Source organism: Danaus plexippus, chromosome 4, assembly GCF_018135715.1.
Source record: "Danaus plexippus chromosome 4, MEX_DaPlex, whole genome shotgun sequence".
Lineage (NCBI taxonomy): Eukaryota > Metazoa > Arthropoda > Insecta > Lepidoptera > Nymphalidae > Danaus > Danaus plexippus.
In genome coordinates, this window is record NC_083538.1 from 7227655 (window position 1) to 7250002 (window position 22348).

General features: G+C 27.7%; 1 protein-coding gene across 1 annotated transcript; it reads right to left on the reverse strand.

Annotated features, from left to right (window-relative positions):
• Nucleotides 1–216: 216 nt before the first annotated feature.
• On the reverse strand, nucleotides 217–20841 carry LOC116768719 (zwei Ig domain protein zig-8-like). Its single transcript, XM_032659516.2, has 7 exons — nucleotides 20538–20841; nucleotides 7235–7327; nucleotides 5340–5548; nucleotides 3942–4152; nucleotides 3518–3645; nucleotides 2183–2351; nucleotides 217–1157 (listed from the first exon to the last, which is right to left on the reverse strand). The coding sequence occupies exons 2-7, from the start codon at nucleotides 7290–7292 to the stop codon at nucleotides 1057–1059; spliced, it is 876 nt and encodes a 291-aa protein (XP_032515407.2). The 5' UTR covers nucleotides 7293–7327; nucleotides 20538–20841; the 3' UTR covers nucleotides 217–1056.
• Between the last annotated feature and the right edge of the window lie 1507 nt (nucleotides 20842–22348).

Consider the following 22348-nt stretch of genomic DNA (forward strand, 5'->3'; position numbering starts at 1 on the left):
ATAAACTTAACATAGTAACCTTATTAGATACCACAACATTTTCAGGTAGAGATAAAAACATAAATAGCTACGTTTTGGGGATTACGTTTTATTCCAAAGATACACTGTTATTGCTCATATATTTTATTCTCTTTATTTAATACATTTATTACAAACTGGTTTCTTATTCTAGAGGAAATAAAAAAAAAAACTTTATAATAAACTTAACAGTAAACCAACATAAAAATATGTTTATTTGAAAACCAGATTTAATTAAAAACAAACTATACTCCTAGTCTAATGATATAACATTAACTGCGACTACATATCATTATTCTATTGTAAAATGTTCGAATAGGAAATAGAAACATTCTTATATAATATATTACAAATATTCAGTAAAGTTTATCATTTCTTTTTTTCAGACTGCGGTAATGTAATGATATATAGTAAATTTGTTGAACATGGTACACCAACGTTAACTACACACTGTGTGACCGAATATTTGGAACTGTTTAAGGTTTATTAAAAAAAAAGTTTAAAGATGAAATAAAATAAAAATATCTCAGTGGCTTAAGAGACCCAACGGTTGGCAAAAGAAATAAGATGAGGTTGACAAGTCACGATAAAGAACGTATAATATGGATTAAACATATGCAGTCCGATGTATGATTTCGTTGGATTATTATACCCTGGTAAACATAATATTGTAACGTAAAAAGTATTGGTCACAATATCCGAACATTTTCACGTCACAAATCCTCGTCATTCATCCTTTAACTAACAAATAAAGTCCTCAAATGTAACAAGTCGTGAGGAACAAAAAAAATTATTAAAAACATTAATATCATTCGAATTTAACTTTTTCAAGAGCTCGTCTCCATAATGTTATCAACAATTACTTAAATTAAAACTATTTACATGGCATTTCATTTAGCGCGATATTTCAAATAACAATTTAATTAAAATATCTTATTACATTTAATAAAATTAGTTTTAATATTTAACAGATTAGATTAATAAATTTAATAAATATTTACAATTCATTATATTTTCTAAAATGTTGAATTTATTGCTTTATGTTATAAATATTAAATACAACGTGACACTTGTAACGTAAAGAACGAAGGAAAGTGATAGTTCTTTGGCATTACCCTGCATTGCAGCGGGAGTCTCACCTGGAAATGAAAATTAATGTACACGGAAGAAAAACAGGTTGTGAGATTATAACTATTATTATCATTGAATCGCGTGCTGTGTTTGAAAATAATTTTCACATTCGTTATTTTAATATAATTCAGTATGAAAACTAACCTGTAATTTTATTTTTCAAGCTAAATAAATAAACTGTCGGAACCATAGTTACCGAGCTAATAAACCACTTGAAGAGAACGGAAACTCGACATATATGAAACGAAATAAACATTCATTAAAATACTATTATATACGGGTCGGCGAGAAATAATTTCATTTATATGAAACCGAGTCACGAAAATGTTATTTTTACAGTAACTTTTGTATTTTGTCGTCACATCGTAAAATTATAAAGTGTATACTGTTTTGTAATAATATCCTCATAATATTCAATTATGTTTTTTTGAAAGTAGTAGTTAATTCATTCATTTCACTTCTGACATGAGTACAAAATTAGATTTTTAATTATTACTACTTACAAATGCAAGTCAGAAAGTATTTGACGTGTCTCAAATAAAATTTCTTTTAGATTATTTAATAAAAAAAAATCACACATATTATAAGTGTATAGTGTTCATAATTTTCATACAAAATATTTTATTGCCGAGCCCATCACACGGACTATACGAATTCGGCAGAGCAGTGATAAATGGTAATGCCTAGTGTAAAGTTTTATGGTATTGAATTTATAATTCAGTTACAACTCTACTTCTCTAAATATGAAAGGTAAATAATAAAAATAAATGATTTCAATTAATAATTATTCATAGAAATGAATATCACGGTTTTGTTAGTTTAAAGCACTAAATATTTCCTTAATTGTATGCAAAAATTTTTTTATTGTATTAAATTTCCAAATAGACATATAATTTTTTTATTGGATGGCACTCCAAAATAAATTCGTATCATGTAATTGAAAGTCAATTTTAAAATGTCTCCTAACTTGTTTTCTCTCTACAGAATACTGATATATTTCTTATTACTTTCTGCTTTATTATAAAGTCCTTACCTGTGAGCACATGCACTCTAGCCGTAGCTGATTGAGCATTATCAGGTACACACTGATATGCTCCGGCGTCTGACGTCCGAGCAGCTTGAACCAACAGTCGGCTGCTACTGTGGATTCCTTTTTCGGTGACTAGAGATATTCCACCTCGGGTTGAATCGAAGTTAATAGTCTGTAGGGAAAAATTACTCTGATGGGTTACTCTAAAATTTTAAAAGAACTAATCATTTATTTGTATTTCATCTGGATTACACAAAAATGTTCGATTTAAATTTATGTTAATATATTGGAAATACAAGCTTTATTGTATGACTGTGTGGTTAATGTGAGTATATAACTTGAAATAATCTGTATTGCACTTACATACGTGTTAAATAATATAACAAAGTTACCCAAGGAAGTTCGTAAAGCGTTTAATTTACCAATTTACACGTAACATTTTCTTACTTCATTTCCTATGACAAAATTAGAAAAAAAAATAGTTTATATATCATTATATTTGTATTTACTTGTCTGTGCCTCTAGTATTAGGATTAAGATAGATATTTAAAAATATTGTGCTAATATTGGGTCAATATAATTTAAAATATTTCAAAGGCTGGCCTGTTAATAAACAAATATCACATTAGTAGATATTTGTATCCAAGAATTGTTAATGAAGCATTCCTTACATAACTGGAATATATAGAGGGCAATCTGTTATGTAAAGGAAGTCCACAAAACGCTGAGATGACATCAATAGATGTCAATACAGAGATCAAGTATCTGTTTGAGGGATGCTAAGAGAAATCTATTCCTTTGATCAGTAATAAGTGATTCATCTTCGAAATTGAATTCACGAGATAACGTAGCTATAAAGATTATGTTTAAGAAAGAAAAACATTTTGTTTCTCATTAAACTTTCTATCTGCCTTTCCATGATGCCAGAAGAAAATTAATGATAAAATATCCTTGCTTACCTAATGCAAGTTGCAGCTTGCTAAAAGCACTTAGATATAGGTTGAACAAAACAATCTTTTTGTATTGTGTTTAAGTTTATAGACTTAAGACTCTTAATTTTAAAAAATGTACACTTTATATAAGTACCAGGCCTTCCAAACTTGTTTTAAGACAACATCAGGGCTCTTCTTCTTAGAGCGTTTTTAATATTAGTTTGTTTAACAACATCGAACATCAAAACTTAAAATACATATTGTTTAAATTTAATATCTATGGAACCACATGAAGATTCTTAAGATATACAAAATTTTTGCAAGAGTCTGCATGTTATAATTTTATTTTTTGCTTTACGGATTATATTGTTGAATAGATAAATTATGATAATCTTAACAAACTTACTTTTCCTCTGTGTGTCCAGTTGATGGTACTTGGTGGTTCAGGAGTATGTCTTACTATACACGTCAGGTTAATGGTAGAGCCGGCGTAGATGAACAGATCAGGGCCACCCATTATTTCGGTTTCCGGTTCTATTAATAAACCAAGGATTAGTGAAGAATAATATATTATGTCCATATATCTGCATGAACTTCAAATCTTTCATGTTTTATATATGCAAGTCATTTATGCTATTATGAAAAAAAAATGAAATAGAGCTTGGTTTTAACAAGGAATATGTTTTTATAATTGAAAAAATACGAAAGGCTTTGATAAATATAAAAACAATGTAAAAAGATTCAAACTATATGTGTCTTCTTTTGTATAAAATGATTGTGAATTTTTATTCAACAAAAATTTATAACTCTAATGAAATTAAATCTCTTACCTACAATACTGAGATATACCGCATGACCAATAGGTGGCGTAGTGGATATCTGGCATTCATATTGTCCTGAATCTCTTCGCTGTGGACTACGGATTCTTAACGCCCACTCCTCCGAACGAGGTTTGTGTTGTGCTTCAAATCGTTGGTCTGAAGTGTATGTGTACCGACCAACCGTGAGTAGATGAATATCTCGATGACGCACCCATGACACCTTTAGAAAATATTTAGTAATTTATATATAGTTTGTTTTGCACATACTATAAACATTTTTCCGGTGAATCTAATTATACAATACAGGAAAGGACGCCTTCAAACATGCCATATAAAGATTTAAAAACCCATTAAGTATTCAAAAAAGTAACCTAATTAAAATAAAAAATATGAATATTATACATCAGAATATGTAGAATAAATTAGATTCTGCCTACTGCAGTGAGGAGATTAATACTTTGCGTTCGCTCAAACAATCATTGCTTTTTGAGGAACTTTATGTTTTATTACTATGAGAAGAAGAAAAAACTAAAATACGAAATGTCTTTGGCAACTTTGTTTTAAAATAACGTGAATAAAAATGAGAAAATCCAAAATTATAGTTTCAAATCTACTCGTATCTAAGTTATGTATAAATATATTAGTATGAATTGTGGTGTCGATGGTCAATTTTCAATGTAATAATTAAAACTGACTGGCAAAATTCAAAAATATTTCTTGAAGAAAATACTTTGTAGTATTACAAAGGAATTCTTAATACAAAAGTCTTTCAAAACAACGACGAAAGACGAAACTAAGTATCATTGGAGAAGTAAGTTGAATAACCAACGCTTTAATTTGTTCAGCTTAAAATTTTACTTACATAATCATACTTTGGCATACCAACCATACAGTGTTGTAAATGGGAAAGTTTAAAGAGATTGAAAAGTAACCTAAATAAAAATAAAGCAATATGGGTCACAACACGAACACGCGAAAAATAAACTTATCATGGAATGAACTGTAATCAAAAATTTTCTGTATTTTCTCCACATTACAAATAATTTATTTGGGTTAATTACTAATTTAGTGCAGTTTAACCTATTCGTATGTAAAATATAGTTTAAATGATTTTTATTTTAAGGTAAATATCTATATTACGTGAGGTTGTTAAAGAAATTGTCAGTAATAAGTTCATATTTTTAAAACATATTGTCTCAATTGAACATTCATAAATATAAGGTTATTTTCTATAAAGTTATGAAATTTGATATAGTTAAATATTTGGATAAGGATCGCTAAAGCCAGAAGCATAAATTTAACTCTAGATATAATAAAATGTCATCTTAACTTGAGTAAAATCTTATTCCAATTTTGCAAAATAACAGATTTGGGATCCTGGTTTCTATCTTAAATACTTGTACTTACTGTGCGATTTTGCAAATTTTTCACTTTACACAGTAAAGTGACAGAATGTCCAACAAGTCCGGTTACATTTTCTGGAGTGCTAGGATCGAAATAAGGTGCACCAGGTGTTTGGGGCCAATCTTCTAAAAATTCTGTACGGAAACGACGAGAAGATTCCGAAACAGTGTTTTGTTCTCTCGGTCGGTTGCTGCTACTATCTTGATGACATACTAAAAACACGTTTTTAGTGAAATTAGTTCCACAGTTTATATATGGTAGGAATAACCTTATTTTAAATATATAACTTAATATTTACGTACGGCTTAAGTATATTGAATTGAAGAACCAACAAAAAATTGCAATTGAATAAAAATTTTCAAAAGTTATGTTTTGGAAAAGTCCGCTCTCATTAACAGGCAAGAAAAACTAGATCTTCACTCATCTTTTTATTGTTAAATTCTTTCCTCAAACTTTACCCTGTATTTTTTTTTTACTTCACCTAGTCCCCGCCTTTTTGAATAATTTTTGTAGTAAATAAATTAAATATGTTTCTGGAATTGAAATAAAATTTTGAAGATCTTCAGATATAATTATTTTGATATTGAAATAATACATTAGCCTAAAAATATTATGAATAATGGACGGACATTATATAAATTTTTATACATAAAAATAATAAAACTACTTTATTGAGAAAATTTCTTAGGACATTCCCCACGTCCCCCTATGGTTCTAAAACTGCTTATTGCCAAATGAGTTGCAGCTTAATAAGTTGTCGGTTTTAAATTAACTAACAAGTAATAAAGGAAATGAAAATATCGTTACTTAAAAATATTGTAGAGAGCAGAGTATGTGGTATCGCTTTCATTTTTTATCAAATTAAACATAGCATATATGAAGACTTAATGACAATTTTAAGGTCTTTAAAAATTATCATCCCTAACAATGTCTATATAATTGCGAATGTTCTATTATTTTCAGTTATCCATCAATACATATCTTTGCCTATTGTCAACTCATATCGCTTATAGCATTGTACAATTGTATTCGTTTTTGATTGATGATATTCAGCAGAATAAATCGTTGGTCTGAGTACTTTGAATTGATAGACTTGGATGTTGAATTATCATGAAATTATCATAAACCGCCTTTTTATGGACAAACATTATTACATTAGTATATCTGGATTTTTCTTACCCGAATAGTATTGAAAATGCTTTTAAATTTATCGTTTGTTTAATTTGATTCATTGAAGAATGTTTATAGTTGATATAAATAAGTTTTACATACAACACTTAACTATGTATGTTTTTTAGTCTAAAGGAATCTGTTATTAAAAACACGGATCTTCAAATGAGAAATTGACCTTAATCATTATTCTTCCTCTTTAAAATGAACGACCTGTAATCAGATTAAAAATTAATCAGGGTATTCTAAAGAACTTGTAAGAAATAGCCTGGAAAATATGTATGTCCCGGGCGAGCAGACATAAATCCTGATTGTCAGCTTGATTAAGTGTTAAATTTTAAATTATGACCCCTCAGAGCTCAGTGACGTGACGGTTTATAGCTTTAGTTATGGAGATGATTTAACGAGTGAAAAATTGCTAGTTTAATAAGTTTTTTCTTACAATTTCAGAAAACATTTTGTTATTGGCATGTGGTTCGTTCTACTTATTTTGGTGTTTGGAATTCTTTCATTTTGCATTAACTCCAGTAGATTTATTTCACAAATATTAAGAAAATCTTATTTTCTGCACGGTTAATGTTTGAGCATATTTACAAACAAAATTATCATATTATCCAGAAGAGTATTTATTAGCAGTTACTTTAATATAAATGAGTTAAAATGAGTTCTCAAGGGTCTAAATCGCGTTCAACATTTTGTAGAATAGGACACAAGTGCCTATAACTTACCAATAATGCACGAGAGAAAATGGACCGTAAAGAGGCAGGCGGTTGTAGCACGCGCCATAGCTCACAACCCTCAGGGGTAAGAGTTCATCGTTCCTGTAAACAAAGCCAACGTTAATAACTCCTCAAAGAAACCGTGCTGGTCTTTTGTTCGTGGGAATAAACTAGGCTGTTCCAAAAAGTATGTAGGTTATTTTATATTTGAGTATTCAATTTATTATTAGTTATAAAATATATTCCGTTAACCATAGAGAGGAGACCTTAAATCCTACCTAATAACTTCATGTTTAATAACCAGTCATTTAATGAGTTAATAGAAGAGGAAACTTAAGTTATTAGAAGAGGAGTTAAACCACTGATATTATTTTACGTATTTACGAGTACCATTCACTTACATCACAAATTACCTGATAAACATAAGCAACTTTGTTGGTATTGGCGTGTTTGTTCGACAGACATTGATGCATAAGAGGAGGCTTTCAATTAATTAAATCTATTGCTGAAGATTGCTTTTCATTGTAAACATACTTTATATAACAATATTTTAGGACGATTCTATTTACAACTAAATTTAAAACAGTTTGGGATTCTCAATTCAAATATGTATTTCTGCTGTTAAAGTTTGTTTTGCATTTAGCGACAACTAACAATTATTTTTCATATAACTTTCTAATCTTATCTTTTAGTGGCCAAATAACACCATTTTCTACATAAAGTAATATATTTAATGGCTTATAGGTAGAGTTAAATTTAAAAAATAGTAATTACTATAATCTTCTACGGGCTTAATGGGTTTCTGGCAAGGAAAGCAAAAAGTCTTTTTAAGTATGCTGTTACTTTAAGTTAACATAAGCTATTACTCCAGTCATTGAACAAGTGTAGTGGCGGTTTCGAGTAACATAAAACTCAATGCATTATTTTTTTCTTCCAATATACCCACCAACAAAATTTTATTATGTTCTTTTACAAACCATATAAATGTTCATGTTGCAAACCAGTAAATTCTACAGCGAAGGTGGTGTTTTTTAACAAACCGGTAGCATGTATATACTAATAAGATGAAAGCAGATTAGAACATGTTTGAGAATTATATCAAGAAGAGTTTGAGTTCTTTAGAACTCAGTGAAGGAATGTTGCAAATGAGAAAAATTGGACATAAACCTAAAACATGGCCCAAAAATTTCCTTGATTGCAATCTACAACCTTAAGAAGTCTGGAGGGAACTCAGCTATTTCTTTGTGTATTTTTGTAGGAACGTGTTGTACGGGGAATGATCTCCCACAGGACGCATTTCCTGGGAGCTTTAATATGGTGCTTTTCAAACAATGAGTGTTTCGGTCTATTATGAAGAAATAAGGTCAGCAATCCATTTGTAATTCTGTTTTTGACACATATGTCTAATTGTCATATGTTTGAATGTAATCATCTGCATTCCCATTACGAACATAGCAATGAACTTATTAACATGAATTAAATGTATGAATTCTTTGATAAGAAAGTAATTTTTGTTGAATCTGACACCATTTCTTTTTTAACATATATATTTTTTTTTACTTTTGATTTAAAATCTTACAGTACATACGATTTTAAATATGTGAAAGATAAAACTATTTTGGATGAAACTTATACTGACAGTGTCATAAGACCTTTGAACTGAAAAATAAGGATAATTTGAATTTTTATTTATTGTTTAGTAGTTTAAATTAAATGGCTCCATTTAGTTCTTGGCACTCCTGTAAACGACTACTAAAATTTTCTATCACATCCCGGCAAGTAGATTCTTCGCTGGATATTTTCTTTTACTTCATCAATTGAATCATCTCATTCACGAAATTCATTTACATGAAATTTGTTATCATTCTTTAAAATGAGCTATTAAGTCGATCTATTTAACGTACTGGAACGCTTACGGATGGATTTGATCAAACTGAATTTTGCGCGAGATCGATTTTTTTCTTCCATCCGTGATGTCCTTAGTCGTTGTTTATCCAACATAGAGCCAATTATTAATCGTTTGAATACTATGACAGTCATTAAATTGTGATACTCTCTAAATTTAAGCCGCGCAATAATGGCCAAATATTGTTGCGATAAAACTCACGCACACAAAAAGCACGGTCTGACAGAATTCCGAAAAACTGTTGGTGCCTCCCCCGAACCTCGCGCGCCACTCCTGTGCGCCATTTGAATTTAATTTTTATTTTTTTAACACATTTTATATCATATTTGTACTTTCATACACTATTTGTACTTAATTATAAAATGGCTACTTTTAGAAAACAAAGCTACAGTAATTATGAGTCTTGGCGTATAAATTAATTTAAAAATATATATATGTATAGTATAAAATGAGTACATACATTCGTATACACAAAACATATATATTCAGTTTCTTAAAAGATACTTAACAATATGTTTAATTTTTATGTACCTCCATGAAATGAATGCTACGTGCCTTAATTGTTTTATTTTATTATGATGCTAAAAGAAAAACCGCTTTCGCGGTTTCTTTATTATTAAAATAAATTCCATTTTTTTTTTAAATATAAAGCTGAAATACGAGTAAGTTAAGAATCCGTATAAAAAAAAATATGATTAAAAGAAGCAAAGAACCACAGAGTTTTTACACCAGTTCTTGGCGAACGTCTATATATATTTATTTAAAAAGAATTTGATGCGTAGTATTAAATAATGTTAATATTACAAGATACGAGTATTTTATTAATATAATACGATAATTTATTTGCTTATAGGGAATAAAGACTGTACCTTTCAAGATTAATAAAATTTTTGGAATATTGTTACATTCAATGTTAAAAACGTTACATTAATAATTGTTAATGGTATTATAGTTAATAATTATTATAATATGATGATTATCAAAATATGAGTAAATACTTTTAAAACGACTTAACACAATAATACATATAAATTAAATATACAGAACTATGTTTATTAGTCACTCATATTAAAGTTATATTACAAATAATTTATAATGTATTGAAAACAAATTTCTTTTTATAACTTACGGATATAATTTGTTTAACAGTTAATATAAAAATAATCTGTTTGTCGGTATGCGCAATTTTATTTTTAAGCACTTGCGAGAAACACAAATATTGACATATTATAATAATACAGAATGAGATAAAAATATATGTTAAATTTTCTTAAATATATTTAATGCTTTTGTTTAATAATCTTGATAATTGTTGCAGTTAGCACGATACATTTAAAATGGTCTGAGTTTATATCATATATGCCAGTCACAACGCAGTGAGCTCACGATTAGCTCTAACACAACTAAGTCTCAGAGGTCGGAGCGTCATACACACGATAAGCGATTTGTCAGAATTCTTTATAAATGTGAGAGAGAAATAATGGACATATAATTTCATATTTTACCAAGAATGTGTTTATGAATTTCTTTATCGTTTATATTTGAAATTCTGGCGGAGGCTTGTTTTAATTACAACTTAGGATAAAAAAATTAATAATAAAAATAATCTAAGAAAACTGAATGGCATATTTTTTTATAGCATTCTGCCAGTAGACTAACTTTGACAACTCAAAAGTATTAAATATTCTCAAAATTAAGCCTTAATTAGGTTAAGTCTATGTACATTGTCAAAATATATCATAGATGTACAATGTAAGGATTGAGGACATAAAGTTATTAGATATAATTTTTCTGGTACGCTGTTGTTGACGACAACAAATTATTAGTAAATTAAAAAAAGGTTTATATTATTAAATATTATTTTCTGTTTGAATAAACAGCATTCAGGTAATTGAAGAACACATCCTTGATGTTATGTAAGGTCACAAAAAAACTAAAATAGTGAACAGCATATTTTGTAAAAGTGTTCGCAACACACAGACTGGGCATGTGATTGACATCGGACCTCATAACTCATAAACTATTGACGAAGATCAAATGTGTTGCTTTTCTAGGTTCTACTGAGACTTAGGGCGATTTAGATGAATTGGTAGAAAAGTGACGGGTAAATCTTGGTTTGAAAACAGGCTGATATTTAAGTTATTATCCATATTTTGTATTTAGTCTCTTAAACCCGATTGTGATTGGACTTAAAGAAAAATTTAAATAAAAATTTTTTTGAGAAGTCAAATAGAACTATAATTTTTCTAGATAGACTCTATCTATTTTATACGTACTACGGCTGACTAAGAAGTGTTAGGTTTCTTATTTAACATAGAGCTTTAACATTTAACATAGAGCTATATCAAGGTATACAGAAATGATTATTGCAATTTCTTTTACTTTCAATACTTCCTTTAAGCTTAACAGTAAATTAAATTCATGTTGATGTAATAAAATAAGTATTTTATTTTCAGTTTCTTATAAACTCTATATAAACCCTATTACAGACGTTGTTTAATCCTCTTTAATAATAGATAATACATCAAATATTGTTCACTTTATGATCAACTTTTTTTAATCATATCCTTTATCAAAAAATAGGATAGAAGCGGTTGTTTAAATAGTAGAAGTATAGTAGTGTTACTATATATTTTTTAAGTACTATTGTAATATTTAACTACTCTTAATGTAAAGAATCTCCACATAAAGAAATCTTAGTATAAAAAAAGTTATTAATCTATCCGCCAAATTTATAACTTAAGTACTTATTATAAACTGAATCTATACATTTACTTCTTTTAAGACACAATAAAAATAATTTTGTTAAAGTATAACAATATTATTAAGCATGAAAAGCTAAATACGCCAAGTGGCTTTTTTATAATTAAGAGCAATTGGTTGGTCATATAAATCAAGGTTATTGGTAAGTTATACTATGTACAATACTTGACCGAGACACGTGTTTGTAATGTTGAGTGAACAAAAGACCACTTACAGCATTGATTTCAGCGATATGTTTCCTACCGATCTTATATCTTCTTTGATATCTTTCCTACTTAAACTATCCATATATATAAGATGGATGGATGGACGCCTTTTCGTATTACTTTGTTTTTGAGATACTTAAAGTATTTGCTATATTTTTTATTACATTTCAATACTTAATTTTTACTCGAAATAAAACGGACCTTAATTTTCATTTAATGCATGGATGACATAATACAATAATATACATACATACAATAACTGTAAGAATAGCATATAACGGCTATGTAATTTTAATCGATAAAAAATAGAATGGAAAACTATTAGGATAATGTGATTTTGCTTTGTTCAAGAAATATATTGGTTACAAATTAAATCAAGGAGTGTACATAATAATTTTAGAGCAATAGTCACCTGAGTTGCAAAAAATACAGGTGCTATTAGTCATGGACGAACCAATTTGTCGTTTTGTAAAAGACTGATGGCATCCTTAGCGATTCATCATACTTTGTTCGCTAGGCTATCTTGGATAATATTCCGTATTAATTATGATTTATTATTTATTTAATTTAGTTTCAAATATTGTTAATTTTTAACATACAAATTATTTTACAAATATTTAAATATAATTTTTAAAGCTATTCACATATTCATATTATATACTATTTATGTGGAGTCCTCTTTCACTCAAATTAAATAATGGTATTTATTGAACACTCTCTGGAGGAAATGAATGTAGAATAAAGATTTTTAATTACAATTATTTTAAAAAAGATGTGTCCTAATAAAAGATAATTTTCAGAGTTATAGGACGAAGAGCCACTTCACATATATATTAAACAAAAAATAAGCAAAGGAAGAAAGCTAAAGAAGCTACAATTGTAAGCTTTTGTTTGTCGTATTTGAATTTATCAAATGATAAAAAACTTTCGTCATCACATTCAACCCTATTTTTATAGAATATTATATTAAATTTTTATTTTATTATAATTAGTTAATCCAGAGGTAAATAAAACTTTGAGTTCTTAAACATTAATTTATTATACTTTATAATAGAGTTGATTTTAATTAAATACTATCAAGGGTCTATTAATGTTTACTGTTAATAATTGTTTATTTTGGCTGCCTTTCATTGTATATCAATGGAATTGTTGTAATATTTATTGAAAAAAAAAAACAGCAACACAAGTATTCGCATATAAATCTCGTATTATTTTGCATTGGAAACAATCGTAAAGAGGCTAAACCGAGCCAAACGTCTAACGCGGTTTAGTGTGAAATGGACAACGCCTTGCCCTACACTGTAGAAACTATCGCAAAAACGTTTCCTTTCTTAATCATACTATACTGAGAGACTAAAACTATCGTTGTTAAAAAAACAAAGTATATTTAAGAAATCAATAGTTATGAAAAATAATACTGTTGTTTAAAAGTTATATCAAACAAATAACTATATGCGAGTAGTTTAGCTTATTAAGAAAAGAACGAAAGGTTTAAGAGAAGAGAAGCTATAAGATGTGGTTAAACTCAAAAAAAAATCTCACTAGTGCACAAGCACAACACCAAGACACAACAAGATGGATGACCATCTGTCCAATTTAATGTTTAAAACTCAACTTACTATGGAGTCTCCTGTCTTAGTTTTATTAAAATCCAAAAAAGTTATGATTAAATGAATAAAATTTCTGTAGTGTTGCCTATGATTAAATTTTATTTACTAATTCTTGCCTGAAAGTTATTTTAAAGGAAACAAAAACCTGCAGTTATGTAATTTATCCAGCGGCAAGTAAATAGAGGAAAAGTGTATAATTACTATAAGTAAGTTTTAACTATAAGTAACAATGTAATAAGTAACTTCTTTTACCTGGAATAACAGCTAAGTTACTGGCTACTTAATGTCTGTAAATAAATATTTAAATTCATCTAAGAATCTTAAGGGATTATGTAAAACATGTGAATACAAAAGTCCTTTTTTAGTATACTATTAAAATATGTAGTGTATAATATAGAAATCGTAACTTGTTTATTATACTAAGCTTAAAAAGGCAAATACACTTTAATAGCACAGTTAAGATATGCTGAAGTTATCTAGCATGAAACGTAGAGTAGATTTGCATAAAATGAGGACGATGTTTAAACTCTTTTGTTAATCATTTTTTTTTATACTTAAGAGTATTGAGTATACTTTAATATTATTTTTTGACGTCATAATTAGAGGCAGAAATATTTGTGAGTGTTTGGACGGGGTGTACTTTCAAAAGATATGTATATTGACTTATGTGGTACCAATGATAAGCTAAGGGAAAATCACGGAACAACTAGATAATGAGCAAATAAACATGGTAGACCCAACTGTTTGTCTAGGATTAACTTTATAAAATGAATCGAAATAACCCGCACAGAAATAAATAATCCAATAGATTTTAATTTAATCATGCTGCATACTGTAGGTTTAGTACATTTAATTTATTTTTATATCATAACTAATCTCTACACTATAGCGTTGATTTTTTTTATGATTTTTTGCAACAAAAGTCTGGTGGTGCTAATTGTATTATATTAAAGTTTTAATTATTTTTATAAAAATTTTGATGACCGAAAAAATTTTGGATTACAATACTGACATTGTAAATATGAATAAAATTGTTGTGTTAATATTAATATGGCCTTAAATTAGATATTTGCTTTGTTGATATGGAATTAAATCAGTTCATTATGTTCTTCAGAATTTGGCTCATAAACAGAGTTCATTACAATAAAAAACTATAAGACTGCATCCAATTACGAGCTCTTTTCATTTGTAAATATTGTATTGTATTTTCTGTCTGGTCTTAGAAGTCATTGTGGCATACAATTACTTTAATTCTTCTATTGTGTTGGTGATCGTGTTTGTTTTTAGTGGCCATATAATGCACCGACTGCCATACACAAAAAGATCTTATTTGTAAACAAAACCCACCCTAATGCCTATTTTACTGCAGTAATAGTTTGACTGTAACTTTGGAATTTATATTAAGATATAACGTATAAACTACAATATTTGAAATTCAAAAACTAATTTTGGTGAGATTATAAATAATACATTACATTATAATCAAGACACTGATCGGAATATTCTACTCAGGAAGGTAACTCCAGTGAATGGATTTTAAATTGAAACTGATAAAATATCCCCTAATAATGTCATATCGCATTTTGTATAACGCGTTATCATATTTTGTTCATTTTTTCTTGTGATATTTTTTTCTATTTAAATAATGGTCGAAAAAGAATACCATAATAAAAATATGTATTGTAATTGTATGGGATAACTAATTTTTAAACAGCCTATCTGAGAGCAGCGTCAGTGCACTAAAGTATGAAAACTTCATAATAATAAACAATGAAAAAAAACCTCATAATATGTAAGCTGTTAGATCTACGAGGGCTTTGTAATTTAGATATATTGGCTACGATAACAAACAAACTTACTTACATACATATAAAATTTGCGGTATATACTACAAAGGAACAAACATGCCTAAAACAGCTATTTTAAGGTCTGCTTATTTGAAAAATTTAGTTTTTTGAAAAATTTAGTTTTGAAAAATCTACAATTAAAGATGATAATGACTTTGAATATTCCTTAAACATTTATCAGTACAAATAATCTCCCATCCAAATATTTATCTCTCCTTCCCGTCGTTAATGAATATCTAACGACGGAATTGTATTTTGTAACACTTTTTTGTTGTTATATAATTCGCATTAATAGAACTTACTCTACCTGTTTCACTTTGTACATTCGCTTTAATAAATATTTCATTGTGATTCAAGTAAGTAACATTTAAATAATTTACATATAAATCTCTCTTAAGCGTTTCAAAACCAAAGCCAACATTTGGCATAAAATATTAATATCTTTGTTGTTCATAAAGAGGTGATTGGAGCATGAAAATTAAAAAAAAAATCTTTTGCAATTCATCATAGACTATGTTTAATAAATTGAATAAATGCTAGCTATATTTCATTCATTGTATTCAACTGACACTGAAATAATTGATTTTCTCTTAAAAAATTTAATTGTTCACGTATTCACAAAAACAGCGTCGTACTATAGAATTTCTCTCCGTAAATCGAGGCGCGGTTAAACTTTGTAAGCGATTTATTCGAATTGAGTTATTCGCGAAAATATTTTATAACAACCACACTTTGTATTCAAGTGCGCTTTTGTTTCTGTAAATATTTTGAATAATTTCCAGCTACTATTATTTGATTTCCCTTATAACTAATTAACGATCACCACTTGGAACTAAAATTACTTCCAACTTACTGTTCTATTGAAAAAAAAAATTATTAATTTATTTACTAAGTAGTGAAATTCATTGTTTAATGGGTTGGGTATTTAAAAAGATAAATGGTGTTATGCAGAAATGTGAAATATGCAGGATATTTGCATCGAAGCAGCCATCGTTTGTTAATAAATAGAGCAAAAATAAATTTATTCATAAATAAGCTGTAAAAAAATTACATTTATTTAAAATAAGATGAACTCATCTATTATAGCTACATTTAAACTCAGGTTTTTACCAGAAACTTAATACTACTTAACCGTGTAGCCTATTTTATGTTGAAAAAATAATAATTATAAATTTTGCAGCAATTCATTAGTTTTTTTATTTTAAAACTGCACTGTTACACGATTTATTTGTCAACAAAATCTTGTTAGTGTTAAAGTGGGTTCGCCACTCTACTCTCGGGTAAAGCACGGTCGATGGTTATCAATCATTCTTCGACACACTTCCAGAACCACTTTAGTAATATCGGTGATTTTAACGATTTTTCTAAGGAGGCCTTATGAAAATTTTATCAATATGATATTAACTAACATTTAAAAGATAAAGGAAAACGTTTTTATACATTTTGAAGATTTTTTTTTATATATTTATAAAGTATCGATAACTTAATAAAGTAAATAGACTTGCATATATAAATTATATGACAATATGTTTATGAATAAAGATTCCACCTATAAAGAATAAAAATAACAGTTATAAAAAGTACAGAGGGAAGAAACAGTCACAAGTGAATAGTGAATACGGAGCAAAATGGCAAAAAAATATATATTTTCAACAAATGAATAATAGTTATTAAGACTACCTAGATTTGTAATGGACTAAAGAGTTAAAAAAATCGTCAATTACATTAGTACTATTACATTTTTAATTTCATTTTTATTACATAGAAGACATTCAAATCTAGGTAGAAATATCCTAAGAAACAGACAATGTTTCCGTTTATGTCGTTTCCCATCGATTTACTTTACGACCTATCACTCTATTGGGTGTCACTATCCTATTGTTTATGGCGTCATCAACTACTTGGTATATGTAACACGTAGGAACCATTACGCGTAGAGAACAATTTTGTCACAAAAATATTTTTTACGCCAGTAGACATATTTAACGATAACTAAGGTACTTTCGGTTAGTTTAAGGATAACATATGTACAATACGTTGTTTGAAGTAAAGATGCTATCTTTAAATTAAGAAACAAACTTTATGCTGTTGATTTATGTTGTTTCGGATGTTAAAACAAATTCCTAGCAACAAGACATCTTTCTCTGATGAGCTCCCGAGCAAAATTGTTTTGTATTTCCTCCGCTTGGGTTTAGCAATGTAAAGCACCTTTTAGTTTCGCTGTTTAAGATAATAATTATATAAAGACCCTCTTAAGTAGCTGTGGCATGAGAGTTAAATAAAATAATATATCTTCTGATGTTTTTTATGATAAAATATCTTTATAAATTTGAAATATTTGACATTACACTTGACCAAAAATCTGGGTTCAAAAGTACCTACTATTATTTTACAACAATAACAAAGTTATATTTCCATCTTCCTTCGTAGCAATGAATGTAAAAATATTCAGTGAACAACTTTATTTGTATCCTGGTGAAATGGACAGCATTTTTCACTATTGCTATGTATGAGTTATACGAAGTTGGAAGTAGTATTTTTATCGACATTTGATTGGACACCTTTTAAATAAATTTAAAATTTACACAATATGTACGATTGTTATTCGTAAAATATTTGTATTTAATAATTTTTGTTTGAACGAGATTATTTATAATATGTATATTTTTAAGTTAAAAAGTAAAATAAATAAATGAATTCCTCAAACTACATTTGACTTATTTTTATACTTAATATTTTATTTCTTTTGCATTGATAAATATGATAATAATAAGAAAGTATTATGCTTTTTATAAATTATGATTTATTTTAAGAGAAATGAAAACGTAAAAAATTTTTTACTTCGAAATTCTTAAAATTAATAAAATTAACAAGTAAAAGCGGGCTCCGTTTAATTATATTTCATATTTAAAATTTATGTTCTTAATAACGGCTATCACTTTCACCTCTCAGCAGTATTTTAGTGAAATATTTTTTTAATTTTTTGTCAATTATACTAAAAATATTTGAGAGAAATCTATGCTTTTTATTAATTTAATGTATACTTTTTAAAACAAAATATGTTCTGCCCCAATTTCCGATTACCCTCATTTATTTGCTGCAGATAAAATATAGCAAATGCCGGAAGGAATTGCTTTTTTATAATCTATGTTGTGCTTAAAATAAAACATAAAGTCATAAAAACTTCATTTGAAATCATAACATTTTTCAATTAAGGTATTATATGAAACGTTTAGTCCATATTTTCCACACGCCTATGGAAGTATATTTTTATAAAGAAAATGCGAAATGAAATAATAGAAAAAAACTATTCAAACATCTTTATGTTGTCTGAAACATTGTATTCATGATAACAATTCAAATTCATATTTTATGCAACTGGAGCGTGTCTTATCTGAGTTGATAGCACACCCTTTTCTTAAGAATTCCTTTATTGGCGTGGACAGTTCTTGAAGATAGATGCCAAAAACTGAACAAAGCATATATTGGCTGGAGTGGAGATCTCTCTTGGCCTAGATAGTAGACATTAGTGACTCGTTATGTCGACCCAATTGATCTTTAACACTTCAAGTTCAACATTCTATCTTGCCTTAAATATTAGTCTTTCTGTATAAATTCTATCAATTTACATTGGTTTATTAATCATAAATTTTTAATTCTGTCTGATTTACCTACAGATGCTACTAACTTTTTTTGTATAATGATATTAACGATTTTAGCATCTGATTCTTTAAATAAAACTAAGGTTTTCGGATATCATTACGCGTTTTTTTATAATTTTACAATAACATAACCCCGACGTTTCGGTTCCTTTACAGCAACGATCACGGGTAGACGACATGAAAGTGTTAGATATTTAATAGAAACAATTGTTTAAAAAAAATATAAGAATTTTTTTTTTATTTAACACGGAAAAAGATAATTAGACATTAAACTGTTCAAAGAAAAAGTATTTAAGGTATAACATTTGAACATGGAGAAAGACAAAGTAAAAAAGGAAAAAAAAATTGATACACTTCTTTATTATAACGAGACAATTATTTTTTGTTTTGAACGCAACATATTAGAAGAAGACATGATTTTTATTTAAAAAGAATTTGTTCTATATTTCTTGATGCCAAAGTGAACGAACTGACTGCAATATGTGTCTCTTGAGGCTACCATTACCACTTTTCGAAGATGATCACTACTTCCAACTTCAAATGCAAAGTTTTATAGCTAATGCTGTTTTGGTCCATGAAATATATTTTTTCTTTTGAAACAAAACTTATTTGTACAAAAATCTTAAAAAAATATTTCATTTAAAATTGTACTATAAAATTATTTTTTACATTTAACATTAAATTGTCAATTAAATATTAAACAAAAAATTTATAGGTAATGTCAATTGCAAAAAAAAAAAACAGTTTGTTTCACTATATTACTGCCGAATTGATCGCCATACTAATATAACTAACCCAAGTTATTCATTAGTTTCTTCTGTGCAAAATAAAGTAACGTCAGGTCATAGAAGGGATGTAGATTTTACATATCCCTAAACGGAATTGAAATAAATGCATCATAGTATCTTATATCATACTAATAATTTGTAATAATATTATGATTTTTTATTAATATAATTTATTGTTTTAAATCAATTTTATTTTCTAATAATAATTTACATGACGGTATCGATGATCTTTATGCACAAAAAGTTGAAAGAGCAATGTTTACTTTATGTGTGTATTATAATGAAACATTTATTATAAAGTATATTATTATTAGATAACAAGTTTTAAATTAACAGGCTTTGTTATTGATGACAATTTTTTTATTTGAACAAAGACTTTTCCTTTTAAATGTCACTCATGATAAAATAATGGTCATAATACTGTATCACTACATTAGTTGTATCAAACTTCTTGAATATTAATTATAAAAAACCGTATTTCATATATATTTTATTAACTTCTTAATCTATGAGACAAACAAACAACTTACCACTTTTATTATTACTTATTGTACATTTATCTTCATTACTTTCAGATAAAAGTTTTTACAATCGAAATATTATTTGAGATATTTGAATCTCATCTATTTATCCCAAATAAATTTCCAATCACTTAACAACACTAAAAACAAAACTTATAAACAACAAAGATACAAAGTAACGTTATAACACTTCACTTTTAAATTGTTAAACATATAGCATAGAATTCCGCGCAAACAAAGGAAAATGTGCTTTTGTCCGAAGTGTCACTTTTGTATTCCGAAAACATTGGCGAATTAATATGATCGGTACGAGTGTCCCTAGTGACAGAAGGGTCTACACTGCGATGTAGGTTTGAAACGCGCCTGCGTAGCTTTGGACTACGGACTGTCTGAACCCGTGATACATTTCTGCTTCAATTAATCTGCTTTATACTCAATTACACTTTTGAGTGTTGGTATACTAAAATTGAATTTATAAATTTTGTAATACTGTATAAAATCTCACATATAGTCTATTATTTCTTCATTACTAATATTTTATTTTCATAACAAACCTGCGGAATTTTTTTAATAATTTATTATTTTCTTTAGATTATTCCATTTATTTATTAAACACTGGTGGTACAAGCTACTGTTTATTACATTTATATTTTCCTATATCTTTTAATAGATAATATTCTAGATTACTCACAGGTTATATTTTCAATTGTCTTAATATCTTCGAAAACTTTTAAATATTTTATTTCACCCAGCTCTATTACTAATTTGGATATTGTCAACCCAATTTCTTTCGTTTTGTATTTGTGTAGTATAACAACGAATTCATTAATATAAAACAAGAGCAAAACTTTTTTAAGACCAAAAAAGCGCTGTGCTTAAATCGTTCTTGCCAAGGTATGTGGATCCAATTATCCTAATATTTTTACATAAACCTATAAGATAAGATGAGAAGATCAAAGACAAAATGAGAAGAACCCAAAATCATGGCCAAATGATCGGATCGAATAGGACCTTATTTGGAATCCTTTACTGGTACTTTTGGAGGTTTCTATTTATTAAAAACCATTATATTAAAGACATTTTATGATGTTTGAGAATATTCATTTTGTAAGTATGTATGTAGGTCAAGCTTGTAACAGAATTAGACAATGTGTTATAAAGTGAAAAAAGATTAATAAATAGGTTTCTGCTACATTTATTGAGAAAAAAAAAAATCATGAACAAGGATTTTAATTTTAATTGTACAAAAAAAAATCAATATTAATTTACAAACTGTACACATGTTAATATGTATTACGAAACACACTTTCCTATCTACTGACTCATAATCACATAGATATATTAGATACACAGAATGAATATTAATACTGGTTATTATATGTCATTTCTTAACCAGTGTCCAAATATCCAATTAACTTACTAAACTACGAAGTATTTAATAAATAGCTTTTTTCTTACGAAAACTAAGAGAGGTACACGTAGACATTTAAAATTTATTTTATAGTACGGACAGTTCCGATGATATTTGATTTTTTTTGCTATTTGCTTATCACTATCCATATAAAATTAACAATCGTGTTTTGAACTGTCTATCCAGATATTTCTGAATTAAAAATATTCTCGTGCCAAATTATGTTTCACTTTTACAAGATATACTACTACTGCTTTCTATTAATACTTTCACACTCAGAAGTGACTCACACAATCGAAACCGAGACTAGTTAATACAATGGTTAGTTTTCACGAAGTTTTATTTAAAAACTGCAAATGAAAAAGTCATATCGTTATTTTTGAAGAGAGTGAAACATTGAGATTAAAAA